Source organism: Scyliorhinus torazame, chromosome 5 (assembly GCF_047496885.1).
Source record: "Scyliorhinus torazame isolate Kashiwa2021f chromosome 5, sScyTor2.1, whole genome shotgun sequence".
NCBI lineage: Eukaryota > Metazoa > Chordata > Chondrichthyes > Carcharhiniformes > Scyliorhinidae > Scyliorhinus > Scyliorhinus torazame.
The window spans coordinates 136999879-137023750 of NC_092711.1; the positions used below are offsets into that span (position 1 = coordinate 136999879).

Consider the following 23872-nt stretch of genomic DNA (forward strand, 5'->3'; position numbering starts at 1 on the left):
TTATGGATTATTAAAGTACAGAAGGTGCCCTTCAGCCCATCTGATCCTGCACTGACAAAACTACACTAAATCCACACTAATCCCACTTTCCGGCACTTGTCCCATAGCCGTGAACATTTCAAGAGCTCTTCCATCCATCCTTTTAAAGGTTGTGAGGTTTTCCTGCTTCAACTAACCCTCCCAGACACATTCCAGATTCCCACCCACCCTCTTCGGTGAAAACATGTTCCTCAAATCCTCGCTCAACCCCCAGCCCCTCAATTTAAAATGATGCCCCCTCGTTATTGACCCTTCAACGAAGGGGGACAGCTGCTCCCTATCCACCCTGTCCGTATCCCTCATACATTGATCCACCTCAATCAGGTCCCCCCTCGGCCTTCTCCGCTCCAGAGAAAACACCTCCAGCCCTACCCAGCCTCTCTTCATCGCTGAAACTCTCCAGCCCAGGCAGTGTGTTGGTGAATCTCCTCTGCAGCCTCTCCAGTGCAACACATCCTCCCTACAGTGTGGTGACCAGAACAGCACACAGTACTCCAGCTGGGGCCGAACCAGCGTTTTATACAGCTCCGGCATCACCTCCCTGCTCTTATATTCTATACCACGACTGATAAAGGTAAGTGTCCCATGTGCCTTCTTAACTACCCTATTAACCTGCCCTGTTCCCTTGAGCTTCCTGATGTACTGCCATTCATTACAGACTCCCTTGTCCTGTTTCTTCTTCCAAAGTGCATCACCTCGCACTTAGCAGGGTTAAATTCCATCTACCACTGATCTGCCCAGCTGACCAACCCGTCTATACCTTCCTGCAACCTAAGACATTCTTCACCACCCTGGCAATCTTCGTGTCATTCGCAAACTTATCATCACACCCCCTTCTACATTCTCATCTATATTGTTTATATATATCACAAACAAGAAGTGACCCTGTGTCCCGTACTCCCCCCCCCCCCCCCCCACCCCCCCACACACACACAAACAGGTGCCTACTTATGTGTTAAAAATAATACTGCTAACTGTACAGAATTGCTGTTGTTGAGCTAGTGCACAATATCCTACCGTTTTTTTTTTTCTTTAGTTTTCTTCTCTTCTATATATATATATAAATTTTATTCTGCGTACATAACTGTAAATATACTTTGTTCAAAATCCCAATAAAAAACATTTATTTTTAAAAAAGTAAGTGACCATGTGGTATGCCAGTGGACACCACCCTCCAGTCACACAGTCTTCTACCATCACCGTCTGTCTCATCAGCCAGTTTTTGATCCAACGTGCCACGTTACCCTGGATCCCAGGTGCTTTACCTTCTTTATCAGTCTCCCATGTGGGACCTTGTCAAAGGCTTTGCTGAAATCCACATAAACTACATTGACTGCACTACCCTCATCCACACACACACCTCCTCGAAAAACTCGATCAAATTTGTTAGGCCTGACCTCCCTTTGATAAAGCCACGTTGACTGTCCCTGACCAAACCTTGCCTCTCTATCTCTCTCTGTCTCTCTCTCCCTCTGCCTCTGATGGAGGTACATCAGTTGGGCACCAGCACCCTCTCCGCACTCACCCCAATACCGTCCTTATACCCTCTCCCAAAGGCAATGCTTCCTGGCTGGAATACTTGCGCCATTACCAACTTCTCTGCCGAGTAAGGCGGGGGGGGCTATTGAACTGCAGGAGGCAGCTTAAGGAAGGCCAACCCTGGAGAGAGGGGGGGGGGGGTGTTAGAACTGATTGAGGTGTATAAAATAATGAGGGACATAGATAGGGTCGATAGGAAGAAATCTTTGCCCTGGTGAACGGATCAATAACCAGAGGGCATCGATTTAAGGTAAGAAGCAGGAGGTTCAGAGGGAATTTGAGGAGAAACTTTTTCACCCAGAGGGTGGTGGGAATCTGGGACTCGCTGCCTGAAAGGGCGGTGGAGGCGGGAACCCTCACAACTTTGAGAAGCATTGAGATGAGCACTTGAACTGTCACAGCGTCCAAGGGCTACAAGAGGGACTGCCGGCGGAAACATTCAGCGACTTCTCGATGGACGGACGGAGGAAGGAAGGAGTCGGATGGACATCCGGTCGGGAGCGGGCGATCCCGGGAATAGGGAACGGCATCCTCTGAAGAGGAAACCACGGCCCCGAGACCAGCAACCATTTGAAAATCCTCGCCCTTCCCCCCCCCCCCCCGTTTTCCAAACCCTCCGTGGCCGCGGCACCCCCCCTCCTGCAGCCGACCTCACCCACTCCCCCTCCCAATTCCCCCCCCCCCCCCCCGCCCCCCCACACACAAACCTGAGATCTTTGTGCCCCTCCAATTCCGGCCTCTCGAGCAACCTTCCCCCCCACCTCGCCCCTGATGTCAATCGCACCGCCATTGGCGACCGGCTCTGGAATTCCATCCTTAAACCTTACCCCAATCTCCTTCTTCACCTCGTTATAAAGCTCCCCCCAGTAGACCGAGTGCCGGGGGCGCCCATCTTAAGACCACTTTGTATGCCTTTGATTACTTTGTTAGGTTTTCCTTTGCTTCTCCCTCAGAATTTGGCGCGTGTCACTGGCCTGTTGCCCGCCCTCCAACTCCCCCTCGGGAAGGTGGGGGTGAGCCGCCATCTTGAAACCCGTGTGCATGGCATCTGTCACAGGGGGGAACTGTCAGGGATGGGAGCTTGACGATTTCTTTGATTCCCCCCTGCGGAAGCAGCGAAGGGTGGTCGCTCCCGCCGTTCTCGGGGTGGGAGGCTTACAGAGTGCGTGGGGGGAGAAGGGTGGGTGGGTTGGACAATTCTTTTATTCCTTCTTGGGATGTGGGCAACGCTTGCTGGGCCCATCCCTAATTGCCCTTGAGCTGAGTGGCTTGCTAGGAGGGCCTGTGAAAAGTCAACAGCATCGCTGTGTGGGTCTGGAGTCGCATGTAGGCCAGGCCGGGTGAGGATGGCAGATTTCTTTCCCTGAAGAACATTAGTGAACTGGATGGGTTTTTAACCACAATCGACAATAGTTTCATTTTTAAAAATTAAAAAGAAAAATTTTTTTTAGAGTACCCAATTCATTTTTTACAATTAAGGGGCAATTTAGCGTGGCCAATCCACCTACCCTGCACATCTTTGGGTTGTGGGAGTGAAACCCACGCAGACACGGGGAGAATGTGCAAACTCCACACGGACAGTGACCCAGAGCCGGGATCGAACCGGGGACCTCGGCGCCGTGAGGCAGCAGGGCTAACCCACTGCGCCACCGTGGTGCCCGACAATAGTTTCATGGTCATACTTTTTATTCAATTTCTTTTTAATGTTGAATTCAAATTTCACCATCCACCATGGTTGGGGTTCGAACTCGGGGACCAAGAGTGTTACCCCGGGCTCTCTAGATTACTCAGCCAGCGACAATAGCCCTGCGCCACCGTCTCCCCGGCAAGGACATTAAAAGGCCTTCCGGCGCCATGAGAATAGTAGGTCAAGGTGGTGGGGCCATACAGGTAGTGCGAGAGTCCGCGACTGGGGTTGGAGCCAACCCCCTTCAACCTCCGCCCCAGCCTTTCCCCACCTCTGACGTGCTCCTTCACCTTCCCCCCCCCCCCCCCCCCCCCCCCCCCCCCCCCCCACACTCCCACCACCCCTACTGTTTCTGTAAAGGTCGGATAACTGACTGGAGCCTCCCGTCCTTTCTCGTTCCAGGACCTGATCCGCAACGTGCTCAGGACCGCCTCCCACCGCTGCACCATGATGGCGATCTTCGACCACCCCTGGATGGCCTACCTGGCCACGGAGAAGCCGGAGTGCCTCCAACAGCTCGGAAGCCTGTACTACCACCACAATGTCACCAGTAGCACCCAGCACCTCATGACAGTCCGCTATTCAAAAGACCACTCTTATGACGACTCCCTGATCACAGTAAAGGGATGGGACTAATCTCCAGGAGGAGGAGGAGGAGCAGGCGGTGGGGACAGGGCTGGGGTGGAGCTGGCGAGTCCAACCGGAGTGGGGGGGGGGGGGGAAGAGGGAATAATCGGGCGGAGATTGCCATCCTTCGCACCAACTACTCGTCCACCTCCAAAACCCACCGAAAGCCCCCCCCCCCATTTCCCCACCCTCTGCCAAAGAAAAGGAAAAATGCAGGCTGGACCCCAGGAGATTTGGGGTGGGGTCAGCGGGGGGGGGGTTTGGGAAAAGAGCGGGGTGCAGGAGGGACCATCCCCTGTCTCCGAGGAGGCGGGTAGACAGGGCAGGACTAACTCATGCCTTCGAACCCACCCCTGCACACACCCTCTCGCTCTCGCTCTCTCTCTCCCTCCTCCTCCACCCAACCCCCTCGCCCTTCCTTCACTTCCCACTGCATCCCTCCCTCCCATCCCCCTCCCTCACGGGTCTCCACAGAGTCACCACATGTAAGCGTTTCCTCGATAGCGAGTTTAGTAGAAAAAAGTGGAACAAAGAGTTTAAGCGATGGCGTCGGTCGGGCGGGGCGGAGTGGGGTGAAGCGGTGGCGTCGGTAGGGCAGGGCGGAGTGGGGTGAAGCGGTGGCGTCGGTAGGGCGGGGCGGAGTGGGGTGAAGCGGTGGCGTCGGTAGGGCGGGGCGGAGTGGGGTGAGGCAAGGGTGAGGGAAAAAAATAAGTGAAAAATAACCAATAAAGAAAAATAACAAGCCGCCAGTGTCCCCTCGTTCATTTTTCCTGCGCCCCAGCACCGCAACCCGTGGCAGGATCGGCTTCTCTTTAGGCCTGGTGGTCGGCAGCTTCGGAACATCCCTCCCCACCTTCGCAACCCCCCCCCTGCTGGTCCGCCATCCAATAAGATGGCGACTGATCTTTCTGTGTTTCGAGTTGCACGCTGCCCATCTACCCAAAGCCAGCTGCACCCCCCCCCCCTCCCCCCAAATCCTCACCGGTTGTTGTTAAAATAAAACCCCCACCCCCTCCTCCCCATCTGGTTCATTAATGTCCCCCTTTTTAGGGGACCAAGGGAAATCTGCTGCCTTAGCTGTGTCTGGCCTACTGGTGACTCTGGACCGCACTCCCACAACCACCCCCCTTCCCGACAGCCCTGAGGTTGACTCTTAACTGCCCCCCCCCCCCCCGCTCCCCGCTCTGAAATGGCCAGGCGAACCCACGCTCGGTTCAAGGGGTCGACGAGGGATGGGCCACGAGACGTTCACGTCCCGTGGAAGAAAAAACTAGACAGGGCGGCGCGGCGGCACAGTGGTTAGCACTGCTGCCTCGCAGCGCCAGAGACCCGGGTTCGATTTTGGCCTCAGGAGACTGTCTGTGCGGAATCTGCACGTTCTCCCCGTGTCTGCGTGTGTTTCCTCCGGGTGCTCCGGTTTCCTCCCACAGTCCAAAGATGTGCGGGTGAGGATGGATTGGCCATGATAAATTGCCCCTTAGTGGGGTTACGGGGATAGGGTGGGGGAATGGGCGTAGGTAGGGTGCTCTTTCGGAGGGTCAGTGCAGACTCGATGGGCCGAATGGCCTCCTTCTGCACTGTTGGCATTCTATGAATGAGTGGGCGGTGGGAGGAGAGGGGCGGGGGGAGTGATCCCTCGTTCGTTGTCCTGCGAAGTAGCCCCCGCCCACCCTCCCCGCCCTCCAGTGACTCAGGTAACCCCCGTCCGATCCTGGGCGGGAACTTGCTGTGTGCAGAGTCGCTGCCATATTCCCGACTGTGACCGTATGTCAGAAATAAGAGTTTGTCCTCGACTTGTCCCCAGTTGGGTTGGGTTGCCATGTTAAAAATGCAAGTTGTCTCTCTCTCCTCTCTGTAAAACTGATTGAATTCCCTTTTTTTTTTGAAGGAGAGTCGGGCACAGTGATTTTTCTTTTGCCCCCTCCCCCCACACCCCCTGCCATGTCTTTCGGGTGTCGCACTGTGTGACGTAACCAGATACTGACGGCGCGCCGTGCATTTCTCGTTCCAGGATATGATGCGGAAAATGCTGATGCCAGCCATCCACCGCTGCACCATGCCGGACCTGTTCTGTCACCCCTGGCTCGTCACCTTCCTGACCCACTGGCCCCTGACCACTGAACCCAGGGACATGGCAGCGCTGTACGCCCATCGGGCGGACGCCGCGTGGGCCCGGGAGTGGCCGGTGGAGGGGGGTTGGCGGCTGCCCGGCATCCCCGGGGTGGGGCCGAGGCCGGCGTCCAGGTCAGCCGCCGAGGGGCCGGCTTCGCCGACGGGACCGAGGGTGGCGACGGGGTCGAGGCCGTCGACGGGGTCAAGATCGCCGATGTGGTTAAAGGCGGCGACGGGGCCGAGGTCGCCGACGCCAACTGGGTCGAGGTCGCCGACGAGGCCAAAGGTGGTGACGCAGTCAAGGTTGCCTGCGGAGCCAAGGTCGCCAAGTGGGGCAAAGGTGGCGACGGGGGTCAAATTCTCTGCTCAGGTCAAGGCCGTCCTCAAAGGCAAGGGTGGCAGAGAGACCAAGGTGAACGACAAGGTCAGGTTCGCTGATGAGGTCAAGGCCGTGCCCTGCGAGGCCAAGGCCGGCGGCAGACTCAAGGCCATGAACGGGGTCAAGGCAACCGGAGGCAGACTGGGCCCGAGTTGGCAGGTGCTCCCCCAACCAGCCGGCTGGGCTCCCTGGCAGTGACGCTGATGAAAACACCTTTCCCCGCGTTGGTGGGCGGGAGTGGGACGCAGAGAACGAGAGGTGGAGACACGGCGGGGGAGATCAAGAGGAAGTAGAAACGCAGGCCTGGTGCCAATGCCTTGCTGCACAGAGTATCTCCTTTCCCCTCTCTTATCCTCACCTTTCCCCCTCCCCCACACCCATCCGACCCTCCCCGTGTAGCAAGGAGTAAACTAAACGGGTAAGTAGGTAAATACCCTGTAAATACGCAAAGTTACTGAATAAAGAATAAATCTTTCAACCGATTCCATTAGCCTATCTGCCAGATCCTGCTCTCCTCCTCCCCCAACTCCCGTGCAAGCAATGGTTTGTACTTAAGTCGGAGATTCGCCGTAATGAACTGTCCCAGGATGTCCCAGAGGAGTGATTATCAAACAACAGCCTCACAGGATACCAGGACAAGCGCCCAAATACTCGTCCGAAGACGTACGGACATGGGAATGTCCATCTGAGGAGGAGTAGGCCACTTGGCCCCTTGCGCCTGCTCCAAAATTCGATACAGTCATGGCTGATCTGATCGTGGGCCTCGACTCCACTTTGCTGCCCCCACCTCCCCTGCCCCCATAACCCCCGACTCTCTCGTCGATCAGGAACTCACTCTAACTTGGGCCTTGAATATATTCAGTGACCCGCAACCTCCGCTGCTTCTCTGGGGAAGAGGGTTCCACAGACGTGAATATTCAAAAAGAGAGGTAGAGAGAAAACGGGGAATTATAGACCAGTAAGCCTAACATCAGTAGTGGGGGAAATTCTTGAATCCATTATCAAGGACTTTATAGCGGAACATTTAGAAAGCAGTGGCAGGATCAGTTAGTCAGCATGGATTTATGAAGGGAAAATCATGCTTGACAAATCTGTTGGAATTCTTTGAAGATGTGACTAGTACAGTTGACAAGGGGGAGTCAGTCGATGTGGTATATTTGGACTTTCAGAAGGTGTTTGACAAAGTCCCGCATAAGAGATTATTCTGCAAAATTGAAGCGGATGGGTTTGGGGGAAGTGTATTGAGGTGGATAGAAAACTGGTTGGCAGAGAGGAAACAAAGAGTAGGGATTAATCGGTCCTTTTCAAATTGGCAGGCAGTAATTAGTGGGGTACCACAGGGATCGGTGCTGGGACCCCAGCTATTCACTTTTTTAAAAGACATTTGGAGTACCCAATTTGTGTTTACCAATTAAGGGGCAATTTAATGTGGCCAATCCACGTAGCTTGCACATTTTTGGGTTGTGGGGGCGAATTCCACGCAATAACGGGGAGAATATGCAAATTCCACACGGACAGTGACCCAGAGCCAGGATTGAACCTGGGACCTCGGCGCTGTGAGGCCACAGTGCTAACCACTGCATCACCATGCTCCCCCCCCCTCCCAGCTATTCACAATATATAAATGATTTGGATGAGGGAACAAAATGTAACATCTCAAAGGTTGCAGATGGTACCAAGTTGGTTGGAAGGGTGAACTATGACGAGGATGCAGGGATCCTAGACATGATCTGGACAGGTTGGGCGAGTGGGCAAACCAATGGCAGATGCAGTATAATTTGGATAAGTGTGAGGTTATTCACTTTGGAAGCAAAAACAGGAAGGCAGATTACTACCTGAACAGTTGTAAATTGGGAGAGGGGAGTGTGCAGCGGGACCTGGGTGTCCTTGTGCACCAGTTGCTGAAGGTAAGCATGCAGGTGCAGCAGGCGGTAAAGAAGGCTAAAGGTATGTTGGCCTTCATTGCGAGAGGTTTCGAGTACAGGAGCAGAGATGTGTTGCTGCAATTGTACAGGGCCTTAGTGAGGCCACACCTGGAGTATTGTGTGCAGTTTTGGTCTCCTTCTCTGAGGAAGGATGTTCTTGCTCTCGAGGGAGTGCAGCGAAGGTTTACCAGACTGATTCCAGGGATGGCGGGACTGTCATATGAGGAGAGATTGACTAGGTTGGGATTGTTCGCGCTGGAGTTCAGAAGAATGAGGGGGGATCTCATAGAGACGTATAAAATTCTTTTTTTTGTCAAATATATTTATTCAAATTTTTCAACAAAAAGAAAGAAACAAGAACACAACAATCAGAAATTAAATATTGGATTTCCCCCATATACAATAACCCCCCCATATAACATTTCAAAACACAAATAGGGGGGAAAAAACACCTTCACCCAAACGCCCCCCAAAAGAACCCCCCCCCCCCCGCCTTGTGCTGCTGCTGACCTCCTCCTAACGCTCCACGAGATAGTCTAGGAACGGTTGCCACCGCCTGAGGTACCCTTGCACAGACCCTCGCAAGGCAAACTTTATCCTCTCCAGCTTGATGAACCCTGCCATGTTGTTGATCCAAGCTTCCACACTAGGGGGATTCGCATCTTTCCATAGTAGCAAAATCCTCCGCCGGGCTACCAGGGAAGCAAAGGCCAGAATACCGGCCTCTTTCGCCTCCTGCATTCCCGGCTCGTCCGATACCCCAAATAATGCTAATCCCCAGCTCGGCTTGACCCGGGCATTCACCACCTTGGACATAGTCCTCGCAAAACCCCTCCAAAACCCATCCAGCGCCGGGCACGACCAGAACATATGGACGTGATTTGCCGGGCTCCCTGAGCACCTCCCACATCAGTCCTCCACCCCAAAGAACCTACTCACCCTCGCCCCTGTCACATGCGCTCTGTGAGTAACTTTGAACTGTATTAGGCTGAGCCTGGCGCAGGAGGAGGAAGAATTAACCCTACTCGGGGCATCAGCCCACAGACCCTCATCTATCTCCTCCCCAAGCTACTCCTCCCACTTGCCCTTTAACTCCTCCACCGAGGCCTCCTCCTCTTCCTTCAGCTCCTGGTAAATCGCCGAAACCTTGCCTTCTCCAACCCATACACCCGAAATCACCCTGTCCTGAATCTCACGTGCCGGAAGCAGCGGGAATTCCCTCACCTGCCGCCTCACAAATGCCCTCACTTGCATGTACCTGAAAGCGTTTCCCGGGGGTAGCCCAAACTTCTCCTCCAGCGCCCCATGGCTCTCAAACGTCCCGTCAATGAACAGGTCCCCCATTCTTCTAATCCCTGCCCGATGCCAGCTCCGAAACCCCCCATCCATCCTTCCTGGGACGAACCGATGATTCTCCCGAATCGGGGACCACACCAAGGCTCCCACCTCGCCCCTGTGTCGCCTCCACTGCCCCCAGATCTTCAACGTCGCCGCCACCACCGGACTCGTGGTGTACCTTGTCGGCGAGAGCGGCAGCGGTGCCGTCACCAGCGCCCTCAGGCTTGTGCCCACACAGGACGCCATCTTGAGCCTCTTCCATGCCACCCCCTCTCCCTCCATTACCCACTTACGGATCATCGCCACATTGGCTGCCCAATAATAGCCACACAAATTCGGCAGTGCCAGCCCTCCCTGTCCCTGCTACGCTCCAGAAACACTCTCTTCACCCTCGGGGTCTTATTCGCCCACACAAAACCCATGATGCTCCTGCTTACCCGTTTGAAAAAGGCCTTGGGGATCATAATGAGAAGGCACTGGAACACAGAGAAACCTCGGAAGGACCGTCATTTTGACCGACTGCACCCTACCCGCTAGTGAGAGTGGCAGCATGTCCCATCTTTTAAATCCTCCTCCATCTGCTCCACCAACCGCGTCAAATTGAGCTTGAGCAGGGCCCCCCAACTCCTAGCTACTTGGATCCCTAGGTACCGAAAGCTCCTTTCCGCCCTCTTCAGTGGCAGCTCGTCTATCCCCCTTCCCTGGTCCCCTGGGTGCACCACAAAGAGCTCGCTCACTCTTCCCTACGTTGAGTTTATACCCCGAAAAATCCCCAAACTCCCTAAAGATCCGTATGACCTCCGCCATCCCCTCCACTGGATCCGCAACATACAACAACAGGTCATCGGCATACAACGACACCCGGTGTTCCCCCCCCTCCACCCCCCCCCCCCCCCTGACCAGTCCCCTCCATTTCCTGGACTCCCTCAGTGCCATGGCCAGCGGCTCAATTGCCAGTGCAAACAATAAGGGGCACCCCTGCCTCGTCCCCCGGTACAGCCGAAAGTACTCCGACCTCCGCCAGTTCGTAGCCACACTCGCCACTGGGGCTCTATATAGCACCCTGACCCAACTGATGAACCTCTCCCCGAACCCAAACCTCCGCAACACTTCCCAAAGATATTACTCCCACTCCACCCGATCAAAGGCCTTCTCCGCGTCCATAGCTGCCACTACCTCTGCTTCCCCCTCCACCGGGGGCATCATAATCACATTGAAGAGACTCCGCACATTTGTATTTAGCTGCCTACCCTTCACAAATCCCGCCTGGTCCTCATGAATCACCCCCGGGACACAGTCCTCAATTCTCGTAGCCAGCACCTGCGCCAGCAACTCAGCGTCAACATTGAGGAGCGAGATCGGTCTATACGACCCACATTGCAATGGATCCTTGTCCCGCTTCAAGATCAAAGAAATCAACGCCCTGGACGTTGTCGGGGGCAAGATCCCGCCCCCCCCCCTCCCTCGTCTTATTGAAAGTCCTCACTAGCAACGGGCCCAGCAGGCCCATGTATTTCCTGTAGAATTCAACCGGGAACCCATCCGGCCCCGGGGCCTTCCCCGCCTGCATGCTCCCCCATCCTTTAACCAGCTTCTCTAGCCCAATCGGCACCCCCAAACCAGCCACCTCCCCCTCCTCCACCCTCGGGAACCTCAGCTGATCTAGGATCCCCCCCCCCCCCCCTGGGAGCTCAGACCTGTACAGATCCCCATAGAATTCCCTAAAAACCTTGTTTATTCTCACCGCACTCCGCACCGTATTCCTCCCTCTATCCTTAACTCCCTCGCTGCCTCCCTCTTACCTCTTACGAAGCTGATGTGCCAGCATCCGACTCGCCTTCTCCCCATACTCATACGCCACCCCCTGCGCTTTCCTCCACTGTGCCTCTGCTTTCCCTGTGGTCAACAGGTCGAACTCCGTCTGGAGGTTCCGTCGCTCCCCGAGTAAACCCTCCTCGGGGGCTTCTGCATACCTCCTGTCCACCCTTAAAATCTCCCCCATCAACCTCTCCCTCCCCTCTCTCTTCTCCCTGTGGGCCCTAATGGAGATTAGCTCTCCCCTGACCACTGCCTTCAACACCTCCCAGACTACCCCCACCTGCACCTCCCCACTGTCGTTGGCCTCCAAATATCTTTTAATAAACCCCCGCACCCGCCCGCACACCCCCTCATCCGCCAATAGTCCCACATCAAGGCGCCACAGCGGGCGCTGGTCCCTCTCCTCCTCCAGCTCCACCCAATGCGGGCGTGGTCCGAGATGGCTATGGCCGATAATTCCGTTCCCTCCACTTTCGGGATTAGCGCCCTACTCAAAATGAAAAAAATCTATCCGGGAGTAGGCTCTATTGACGTGGGAAAAGAAGGAAAATTCCCTGGCCAGCGGCCTGGCAAACCTCCATGGATCCACTCCCCCCATCTGGTCCATAAACCCCCTGAGCAGCTTGGCCGCAGCCGGCCTCTTACCCGTCCTGGATATGGAGCGATCCAGCGCTGGGTCCAGCACCGTGTTGAAGTGCCCCCCCATTATCAAGCTTCCTACCTCCAGATCCGTAATCTGACCCAGCATGCGTTTCATAAATCCGGCATCATCCCAATTCGGGGCATATACGTTCACCAGTACCACCCGCACCCCCTGCAACCTACCGCTCACCATCACGTATCGACCTCCATTATCCGCTACAATATTCAGTACCTCGAACGACACCCGCTTCCCCACCAGTATTGCAACCCCTCTGGTTCTTCGCATCCAGCCCTGAATGAAAGACCTGCCCTACCCATCCCTTTCTCTGCCTAACCTGGACAGCCACCTTCAGATGTGTCTCCTGGAGCATAACCACGTCTGCCTTCAGTCCCTTTAAGCGCGCGAACATCCGGGCCCTCTTGACTGACCCGTTCAGGCCCCTCACATTCCAAGTTATCAGCCGGATTGGGGGGCTACACGCCCCACCCCTGCCATCTCCTTTTCCAGGCCAGCCACGTGCCCGTGCCTCCCGCTCCCTACAGTCTCCCAGGCGGCGGACCCCCGCCCCGACTACCTCTCCTACTTCCAGCTCCCCTTTGGCCAATGCAGCAGCAACCCAGCCACCCCCCCCCCCCCCCCCGCTAGATCCTCATCTAGCCATTTTGCTCCCCCCATAACACTCCCGTAAGTCAGCTGACTCCTGCTGACCCCGGCCTCTCCCGCCATTCCATCGACCCCCCAGTGTGAGAAACCCCCCACCCCTTGGCAGTCAGTGTGCGCTCCTCTCCAGCACCGCCCTTCCCCCCCTGGCCCCGCCCCCATCCTTCCCTAACACGGGAAAAAAGCCCACGCTTTCCTGAGCCGGCCCCGCCCCCTCTGGCGCAGCTCCTTTTTGCGGCCTTACCCCAACTCCCCATCCCCGGGCCTCCATCCCCCCTCTTTCTCCGCGGGGCCCTGCCCCTCCAACACTCCCCCACAGCCCCCACCTCAAATCCACTCACCCATCCCCACCCAGCACTCAAACCAAAAGAACATTCCCCAAACGCAGTAAACATCCCCCCACGACAAACCCTCAATTTGAGTCCAACTTTTCAGTCTGTATAAAGTTCCACACCTCCTCAGGCGTTTCAAAATAGTGGTGCCGATCTTGGAACGTGACCCACAATCGCGCTGGCTGCAGCATCCCGAACTTCACCCCATTCCGATGGAGCACCGCCTTGGCCCGATTAAAGCCAGCTCTCTTCTTGGCCACCTCCGCACTCCAGTCCTGGTAAATTCGGATCTCCGTGTTCTCCCACCTGCTGCTCCGCTCTTTTTTGGCCCATTTCAGGACACACTCTCTGTCCATAAAGCGGTGGAACCTCTCCACTACAGCCCTTGGCGGCTCGTTGGCCCTGGGTCTCCTTGCCAGGACCCGATCCAACTCCAGGGGCCTCGGGAAAGCTCCCGCGCCCATCAGCGAATTGAGCATCGTGCTCATGTATGCCCCGGCATCGGGCCCCTCCACTCCTTCAGGGAGACCCAGAATCCGAAGAGTCTTCCTCCTCGACCTATTCTCCAGGTCCTCAAATTTTTCCGCCCACCTCTTGTGCAGCGCCTCGTGCGCCTCCACCTTCACCGCCAGGCCCAAGATCTCGTCCTCGTTCTCCGAGGCTTTTTGCCGCACCTCCCGGATTGCCGCCCCTTCGGCCTTCTGGGTCTCCACAAGCTTCTCAATCGCCGCCTTCATTGGCGCCAGCATTTCTGTCCTCAGTTCCTCAGGGGCTGTTTAGCACAGGGCTAAATCGCTGGCTTTGAAAGCAGACCAAGGCAGGCCAGCAGCACGGTTCAATTCCCGTAACAGCCTCCCCGAACAGGCGCCGGAATGTGGCAACTAGGGGCTTTTCACAGTAACTTCATTTGAAGCCTACTTGTGACAATAAGCGATTTTCATTTCATTTCATTTTCAAGGCAGCGTTTAAGAAACTCCTGCTGCTCCTGCGACCACTGCGCCCATGCTGCTTGGTCTCCACCCGCCGCCATCTTGCTTTTCCTCCCTCGCACTTTTCGCTGCACCAGGATCACTTTTTTTTAACCGCTCCACTCCTGGTCCAATCCATATAATGTCGGGGGGACCTTGCTGTCACCTTCCCTCACTAGAAGCCGTCGAACAATTGCCGTTGGGGCTCCTCTAGAGAGCCCAAAAGTCCGTTCCCGACGGGAGCTGCTGAACGTGCGACCTACTTAGACAGAGCCGCAACCGGAAGTCCCCAGCTCATAAAATTCTAACAGGACTAGACAGGGTAGATACAGGGAGGATGTTCCCGATGATGGGTGTGTCCAGAACCAGGGGTCACAGTCTGAGGATTCAGGGTAAACCATTTCGGACAGAGATAAGGAGACACTTCTTCACCCAAAGAGTGGTGAGCCTGTGGAATTCACTACCACAGGAAGTAGTTGATGCTAAAACTTTGAATTTTTCGAGAGGCGGCTGGATACAGCACTTGGGCAGAATGGGATCAAAGGCTATGGGGAGAAAGCAGGATCAGACTATTGAGTTGAATGATCAGCCATGATTGTGATAAATGGTGGAGCAGGCTCGAAGGGCCAAAAGGCCTCCTCCTGCTCCCATCTTCAATGTATACATGTATCTATGTATCTGTGACTGACCACCCTCTGAGAGAAGAAATTCCTCCTCATCCCCTTCAATGGGAGACCCCTTATTTTTAAGCTGTGTCACTCCAGAAGGCGGGCCTAGTCAAGATGCACCTACCCTCTTGTAAAAGGATTGTAGCTACGGTTTAAAAAAAAATATTTCTATTCAGACCAAATTTTTCATAATACACAAACAACACAACAACCGCCATCTCCCCCAAACCCCATCTCCCCACTATGAGGGGAAAATTAAAGCCAAACCTTGAACAAAATTCAGAGACAAACTCCCCCCCCAAAAAAAAAACAGCTGACGGTAACCAGTTCCCTGAAAAAGGAGATGAAGAGCTACCACGTTGACTAGAACCCTTCCACCCATCCCCTTCATGACATACTTGATCTTTGGCAGGCGCTAACATTCCATCAGGTCTCCCAGGCAGCATGGTTTTGTGAAGGGGAGGTTGTGTCTCACTAATGTGGTAGAGTTTTTCGAAGAGGTCACAAAGATTGATGGAGGTAGGGCAGTGGATGTTGTCTATATGGACTTCAGTAAAGCCTTTGACAAGATCCCTCATGGCAGACTGGGACAAAAGGTGAAGTCACACGGGATCAGGGGTCAGCTGGCAAGGTGGATACAGAACTGGCTAGGTCATAGAAGGCAGAGAGTAGCAATGGAAGGATGCTTTTCTAATTGGAGGGCTGTGACCAGTGGTGTTCCGCAGGGATCAGTGCTGGGACCTTTGCTGTTTGTAGGATATATAAATGATTTGGAGGAAAATGTAACTGGTCTGATTAGTAAGTTTGCACACTACACAAAGGTTGGTGGAATTGCGGATAGCGATGACTGTCAGAGGATACAGCAGGATTTAGATCGTTTGGAGACTTGGGCGGAGAGATGGCAAATGGAGTTTAATCCAGACAAATGTGAGGTAATGCATTTTGGAAGGTCTAATGCAGGTAGGGAATATACAGTGAATGGTAGAACCCTCAAGAGTATTGACAGTCAGAGAGATCTAGGTGTACAGGTCCACAGGTCACTGAAAGGGGCAACACAGGTGGAGAAGGTAGTCAAGAAGGCATACGGCATGCTTGCCTTCATTGGCCGGGGCATTGAGTATATGAATTGGCAAGTCATGTTGCAGCTGTATAGAACCTTAGTTAGGCCACACTTGGAGTATAGTGTTCAATTCTGGTCGCCACACTACCAGAAGGATGTGGAGGCTTTAGAGAGGGTGCAGAAGAGATTTACCAGGATGTTGCCTGGTATGGAGGGCATTAGCTATGAGGAGCAGTTGAATAAATTTGGTGTGTTCTCAGTGAAACGACGGAGGTTGAGGGGCGACCTGATAGAGGTCTACAAAATTATGAGGGGCACAGACAGAGTGGATAGTCAGAGGCTTTTTACCAGGGTAGAGGGGTCAATTACTAGGGGGCATAGGTTTAAGGTGCGAGGGGCAAGGTTTAGAGTAGATGTACGAGGCAAGTTTTTTTACACAGAGGGTAGTGGGTGCCTGGAACTCTAGTGGGTGCCTGGAACTCGCTGCCGGAGGAGGTGGTGGAAGCAGGGACGATAGTGACATTTAAGGGGCATCTTGACAAATACATGAATAGGATGGGAATAGAGGGATACGGACCCAGGAAGTGTAGAAGATTGTAGTTTAGTCGGGCAGCATGGTCGGCACGGGCTTGGAGGGCCGAAGGGCCTGTTCCTGTGCTGTACTTTTCTTTGTTCTTTGCTCAGGCAGGCCGAGGCCTTAGGCAGTACTGGGGACCTCTGCCCCAACAGAACTTGCCTCTGGGCTATTAGCAAGATGAAAGCCAGGACCTGCCCTCATCCTCATCCGCAGCAGTGACGTGTCCGAAACTCCAAGAGGCCCACGAACAGGCAGGGCTCCAGCTGAATGTCCACAATCTTTGAATTTGTATCAGAAAAGGAGACCCAGAAACAACGAGCTCAGGGAAAGACCCAAACATTGGGCGCATAATTTGCCAGCCCCCGAGAGCACTGCTCACACCTATCCTCCACCTCCAAGAAGAACCCACACATACGCACCCTGGTCCGGTGCGCCGTGTGCACCACCTTGAACTGGATCAGGCTTAAACCCGCACATGAGGATGTGAAGTTGACCCTGTGAAGGCCTCACTCCACCCTCCTCCCCCCCCCCCTCAAAAGAGCAAACCTAGCTCACCCTCCCACTTCCTCCAATGACACTAACATTTGCCCATTGACCTCCAAAATCCTACCCTCCCCACGGGCGGCACGCTAGCACAGTGGTTAGCACTGTTGCTTCAGAGCTCCAGGGTCCCAGGTTCGATCCCCCGCTGAGTCACTGTCTGTGCGGCGTCTGCACGTTCTCCCCGTGTCTGCGTGGGTTTCCTCCGGGTGCTCCGGTTTCCCTCCCACAGTCCAAAGATGTGCAGGTTAGGTGGATTGGCCGTGATAAATTGCCCTTAGTGTCCAAAAAAGGCTAGGTGGGGTTACAGGGATAGGGTGGAGGCGTGGACTTGGGTAGAGCCCTCTTTCCAAGGACCGGTGCAGACTCAATGGGCCAAATGGCCTCCGTCAGCACTGTAAATTCTATGAAATCTGTGAAACCCGGTCAGGACAAGACCCTGTCCATCAGCAAAGACGATGTTAGCAGGGCAAATGAAAGAAGTTCCTTGCATCAAAAAATCGCGCACCTGAAAGTATCTGAATACCTTCCCTCGTGGGAGCTGAAACGTCTCGAACAACTCATCCAGGCCGGCTAATCTACCTTCCAGAAGCGTGTCTCTAAACCTCTCCAACCCCTCCTTCTCCCAGGCAGCACCAACCTATGGTTCCTGCAAGTCGGAGCCAAGGGTGACATGGAGCCCAATTTAAAATGCTGCCTAAACTCATTTGAGTTTCTCAAAGCGGCTCTCAACACTGGGCCCTCAGACTCAACCCTATGCATGACACCTCCGGAAAATATTCACTCTTGCCCAGATTCAGCCTGGACCCCGAAGAAGAGCTGCTACACTTCCTGCGCAGCCCCATTATCTCCCCCACATTGGAGAGAGGTTCCGATAAGGACGCTCTGTTCTCCCGCCCCCCAACGTAGGCCCGAAGCCAAACCGCCCAAGACCCGAAGCCAAACCGCCCAAGGATCTCAAAGAGGTACATCCACTCAACCCTATCGAACATCTTCTCGCCCGTTCATCGAAATAATCGCCTCTGACTTGGTCCCAAGGGAGGGCGACAAAACCACATTTAACAATCTCCTAATATATGCCGACAGCTACCGGCCCTTAACAAATCCAGTCTGCTCCTCCGAAATCACCCCACGTAGGCCGGGCTCCAAACGCATTGCCAAGACTTCAGCCAACAACTTAGTGTCAGCGGTTAACAACGAGATAGACCGAGGCGACCCGCATTCCCTGGGATCTTCAGGATCAAAGAAATTTGACGCCAGCGCCAAAATGGCCGGCAAACATTCCCCAGGACAATGGGAAACCGGTCCGTACGTGAAGCTCTACCCATCTGCATTGAACAAATACAGCTCACAATCATCCCCAGCCCCATTGGCGTCTCCAGCTCCTGCCTTCTCTCCTTCAACTCTGGGAAGGTCAACCCATCCACACGTTGCTTCATTGATGCATCCTCCTCCGGAGGCTCTGACTCATACAACCCACGACAGAAGACCTCAAACACTTCACTGACCCTCTCTGGGGCAGAAACCAACCCGTCACCCGAGTCCTTAATCTGCCCTAACCTCCCGGAAGGCAGCCTGCCCCCTCAGCTGATGAACCAACAAACGACTGCCCCTCTCCCCATACTCATAATACGATCCCCTCGAATGTCGCAGCCTCAACCATCAACACCGGTCCTATTGGACCCACGCACACCCCAATGGCAGAGGACATCCGCTCGCCAAATCCCTCATCCGCGAGCGACAGTGTGTCCAATCCCCATGGGGGTCGCTAAGAGAGGCTCAGCTCCACAAAGGTCCACAAATTGCAGAGCATCATCCAATATCACGATTGTCCCCCTGTTAAGGGCCAGGGTTTAGAGAACCCCAAAGTGTATCATGGAGTTCACCTGACCCACAACTTTTACTAGATTGTGGTATGGGGAGCACACGGCCCACTCTACAGGTGTGGTACAGCAGAAATGGAAAAGTATTTTTTAAAAGCAAAACAATGTTTATTCTATTAACTCAAATTAACCTTTTTAAAACATACAGTGAACATCTTAGGAACCTTCAGTTCAAATACAACCCCCAAAGAATACAACACTAAGTAATGCGTACGCTGTCCTTTTAACATCCAGAAGACTTACAAAAAACATAACCTTTAACAGAAGCACGTTAGGTTAAAGTCACTACTCAGAACATTTATAATCCTGAATTCGCCAAATGATCAAGAGACAGCCTTTTCATGGCAGAGAGATCAACAGTACACCTGCTCTGTCTGGCTTCAGCTCCAACACTGTAAACAAAACTAAAACACACCCTGCAGCAAACAGCCTAAAACAAAAGTAAAAAGGTGACAGGCAGCCCAGCTCCACCCACTCTCTGACATCACTGCAGTAGTAAACACCCATTTCCTAAAGATACTCTCACTACAGATATTTATATACACACCCATTTAGAAACACCCATTTCTTAAAGGTGCTCTCACATGACACCTCCCCCCAAGAAAAAAAACTTCAAGATGGTTTCATTTTTCATCGTTTCACTATCCTTTAAGTAATGCACACAGTAAATGTACTTTTTTGTTTTAAAAAAACCAACACGCAAACAGGTATATTAATATAGTTCATTTTTGTTCTTCTTCCTCCAACTGAAATCCTTTCTGATTGACAGTCTCTTTGAACAAGAAGGACTCTGCACGATCCATCCATTTCTCTACGCCTCGGCATTTCCCTTTAAAGTCAGATACTTTAGTTCAGTCTGATCACAGAGTGCCTTGTAATTCTCCAACACAAAAGCATTGGTTATCACAGCTTTCAGGCAGTCAAATGCCTGTTGAAATTCTGCTGTCCACTGAAATTTTTGACGTTTCTTCAGCAAGTCCATCAGTGGAGGAATCACGCTACAAACATTTGCACAAATGTTCGATCAAATCCACTCATGCCAAGAAATCGCATTATTTCCCTTCGTCTTGAGGGTATCAAAAACCCCTCAAGGAAAGTGACTTGGGCTTTTCCAAATTCACTTTTGGCTAGGTTTACCACCAAACCCACCTCCTGAAGTCGATCGAATAACTCCATCAGATGTTTTAAATGTTCTTTACATGTCTGGCTGAAAACTACCAGATCGTCGATGTATACCGCACAATTGGGTAATCCTGAAACAACTTTGTTAGTTAACCGTTGAAATGTGGCTGGTGCCTTTTTCATGCCAAATGGCATACTTTGGAATTGGTATATACCATCTGGAGTCACAATAGCTGAAATCTCCTTCACCCTTTCGGATTAAGGTACCTGCCAATAACCTTTATGTAAATCCAGTTTGGAAATAAAAGCTGATTGTCCCATTTTCTCAATACAATCCTCCAAACGTGGGATAGGATAAGAGTCTGATCTTGTAACTTCATTAACCTTTCTATAGTCCACACACCACCGTTGGGTACCGTCTGGTTTAGGTACCATCACTATGGGTGAGCTCCATTGGCTGCAACCCACTCCAATTATGCAATTTTAAAGCATATTCTCAATCTCTTTGTTAACCTGTGCCAATTTTAAAGGGTTAAGTCTATGTGGATGTTGTTCGATTGGAACAGCATTTCCCACATCTACATCATGTATAGCCATTTTAGTACTTCCCAATTTATCTCCACAAAGTTGCCCATGTGATATCAATAGCTCTTTCAGGTCAGTCCGTTTTTCCTCTGGAAGGTAACTCAACAATTTATCCCAATTTTTAAGAACATCCTCATTTTCCAATTTAATTTGAGGTATGTTAAATTCACAGTCATCTGGATTTGGTTCGTCACTTTGAGTTAGAATCATTAAAACCTCCTTTTTCTCTCCTTCCCTTTCAAAGTACCTTTTAAGCATATTCACATGACACACTCGGTGAGTCTTCCTTCTATCTGGTGTTTTTACCACATAATCCACCTCACTTAATTTCCTTTCAATCTGATACGGTCCACAAAACCTAGCTTTTAAAGGCTCACCTACCACTGGTAACAATACTAAAACTCTATCTCCACTGGCAAAACTACGAACTTTGGATTTCTTGTCCGCAACCCGTTTCATCACATTTTGTGCAACTTTTAAATGTTGTTTAGCCAATTCACCTGCTCTATTTAATCGTTCCCTAAAATTTGACACGTAATCCAATAATGTAATTTCCGATTTCTCACCCACCAATTTCTCCTTAATCAATTTAAGTGGTCCTCTTACCTCATGACCAAAAATTAGTTCAAAAGGACTGAATTTGGTAGACTCATTAGGTGCATCCCTAATTGCAAACAGTAAGAACCTTTATCCCAATCCTCTGGATAATCTTGACAATACGCCCTCAACATTGTCTTTAATGTCTGATGCCACCTTTATAACGCACCCTGCGATTCTGGATGGTACGCAGTTGATTTAAATTGTTTTATTCCTAAGCTATCCATAACTTCTTTGAATAACTTTGAGGTAAAATTTGATCCTTGATCCGATTGTATTTCTGTGGGTAGTCCATATCTACTAAAGAATTTAAGTAACTCCTCCACAATCTTTTTAGCTGTAATATTACGTACTGGAATGGCCTCTGGAAACCTAGTAGACACATCCATTATAGTCAAAAGATATTGATTCCCATTTTTAGTTTTAGGAAGCGGTCCCACGCAATCAATTAGGACCCTTGAAAAAGGTTCCTCAAATGCTGGAATAGGTATTAAGGGTGCTGGTTGACGTTTCCCTATCACTTGACATGTGTGACATGATTGACAAAATTTAACTACATCTTTATGTAGTCCAGGCCAATAAAAATATTTCTGGATTTTAGCTTGAGTTTTCCTTATTCCCAAATGACCTCCCACTGGTACCTCATGTGCAACTCGCAACACCTCCTTTCCATACCCTACCGGCAATACTACTTGATGAACTTCTGCCCACTTTTCATCCGCCTGTAAATGTAAAGGTCTCCATTTTCTCATCAAGACATCACTTTTACAGTAATAACACTCTGATATACACTCAGATTCCTCTTCCGTATATGCTTTCTGATACATCCGTTTCATTTCTATATCTTTCTGTTGTAACTCCGCCAATTTTCCTGAACTAAAAATATCTGCCTCATCCTCCACCTGTTCTTGTTCTTTTTCAACCATCTGATCAAAAATCGTTTCTGAAAATTGCACTTCAACTTCATCTTCACTCTTTGATTTCTCTTCTTGTCTTAATCTGTGATTTTGCGACCTTGGGCGAAATTCTCCGGTATCGGCGCGATGTCCGCCGACGGGCGCCCAAAACGGCGCAAATCAGTCGGGCATCGCGCCGCCCCAAAGGTGTGGAATGCTCCACATCTTGAGGGGCCGAGCCCCAACCTTAAGGGGCTAGGCCCACGCTGGACTAATTTCCGCCCCGCCAGCTGGCGGAAAAGGCCTTTGGTGCCCCGCCAGCTGGCGCGGAAATGACATCTCCGGGCGGCGCATGCGCGGGAGCGTTAGCGGCCGCTGACGGCATTCCCGCGCATGCGCAGTGGAGGGAGTCTCTTCCGCCTCCGCCATGGCGGAGACCATGGCGAAGTTGGAAGGAAAAGAGTGCCCCCACGGCACAGGCCCGCCCGCGGATCGGTGGGCCCCGATCGCGGGCCAGGCCACCGTGGGGGCACCCCCCGGGGCCAGATTGCCCCGCTCCCCCCCCCCCCCAGGACTCCGGAGCCCGCCCGCGCCGCCTTGTCCCGCCGGTAAGGTAGGTGGTTTAATCTATGCCGGCGGGACAGTAATTTTAGCAGCGGGACTTCGGCCCTTCGGCCAACCGGCGCGGCGCGATTCCCGCCCCCGCCGAATATCCGGTGCCGGAGAATTCGGCAACCGGCGGGGGCGGGATTCACGCCAGCCCCCGGCGATTCTCCGACCCAGCGGGGGGTCGGAGAATCTCGCCCCTTGTTACTACACAATCCGGAAAAATCCCAGGATATTCGTACTTCAACTCTTCAGTTGTCTGATTTTCCACTGTCTTATCAACCACAGTAGGCATCACTCCCACCTGTGGATACTGCTCCTCTCACCCTGAATTCCACATATCACCATCTTTTCTGGCAATATTCTTCCCAAACTACATAACTCCTCGTCTCTTACCATTAAAGATTGACTAGCCCCTGTATCTCGGAAAATTGTGACTTCTTTACCTGCTCCTCCTGATAGACATGAGTAAACTTTACCCACCCAAGTAAATTCTTTAAAGAGATCTGGCACCTTCTTATCAATCACCTCTTGATCAGGCTGCACAATATTTTGCACCTCCTTCTCTTCACTTGGGCTTTCCTTTACCACTTTAACAAACCCCATTGTCTTATCCTGTTTTACCACATCAGCCTTCCCAGTGCTTTTCTTCAACCACCAACACTGTGACTTTACATGGCCTAGTTTATTACAGTGAAGACATTTGAAACTTTTCATTTAGTTTCCACCCTCCTGGATTTCTTTTTTAATCTGAGGTACACTCTCTTTATTGTCTCCCATCAGATCACCTTACCTTTACCACTTGAGTATTCCTCATGTCCCCAGTTTCTATCCCTCAGGCTGAAACTGATGGCGGAAACCAATCTTTGATTTATGAACTAATTCATAATCATCTGCCATTTCTGCTGCTAACCTCGCAGTTTTAACCCTCTGCTCTTCCACATGAGTTCTCACTGCATCAGGAATTGAATTTTTAAACTCCTCCAAAAGTATACTTTCTCTGAGAGCTTCCTACATTTGGTCTATTTCCAAAGCCCTTATCCACCTATTGAAATTACTCTGTTTGAGCCTTTCAAACTCCATGTATGTTTGACCAAATTCTTTCCTTAAATTTCTAAACCTTTGTCTGTAAGCTTCAGGCACTAGTTCATATGCACCCAAGATGGATTTTTTCACCTCCTCATACGTCCCAGATACCTCCTCCGGTAGTGATGCAAACACTTCAGCTATGGACAGTATAATGGTTAATGGAGAGCAAGGCAGCAGGTTAC

At 52.2% G+C, this 23872-nt stretch overlaps 1 protein-coding gene across 1 annotated transcript in view; it reads left to right on the plus strand.

Annotated features, from left to right (window-relative positions):
- The window catches only part of LOC140422695 (testis-specific serine/threonine-protein kinase 4-like), a 214660-nt gene extending 210726 nt beyond the window's left edge, over positions 1-3934 (plus strand). Inside the window, exon 3 of the mRNA XM_072507660.1 lies at positions 3668-3934. Within this exon, the coding sequence (XP_072363761.1) occupies positions 3668-3901 (234 nt within the window). The 3' untranslated portion in view covers positions 3902-3934. The remainder of the gene's footprint in view (positions 1-3667) is intronic.
- The last annotated feature ends 19938 nt before the right edge of the window (positions 3935-23872 follow it).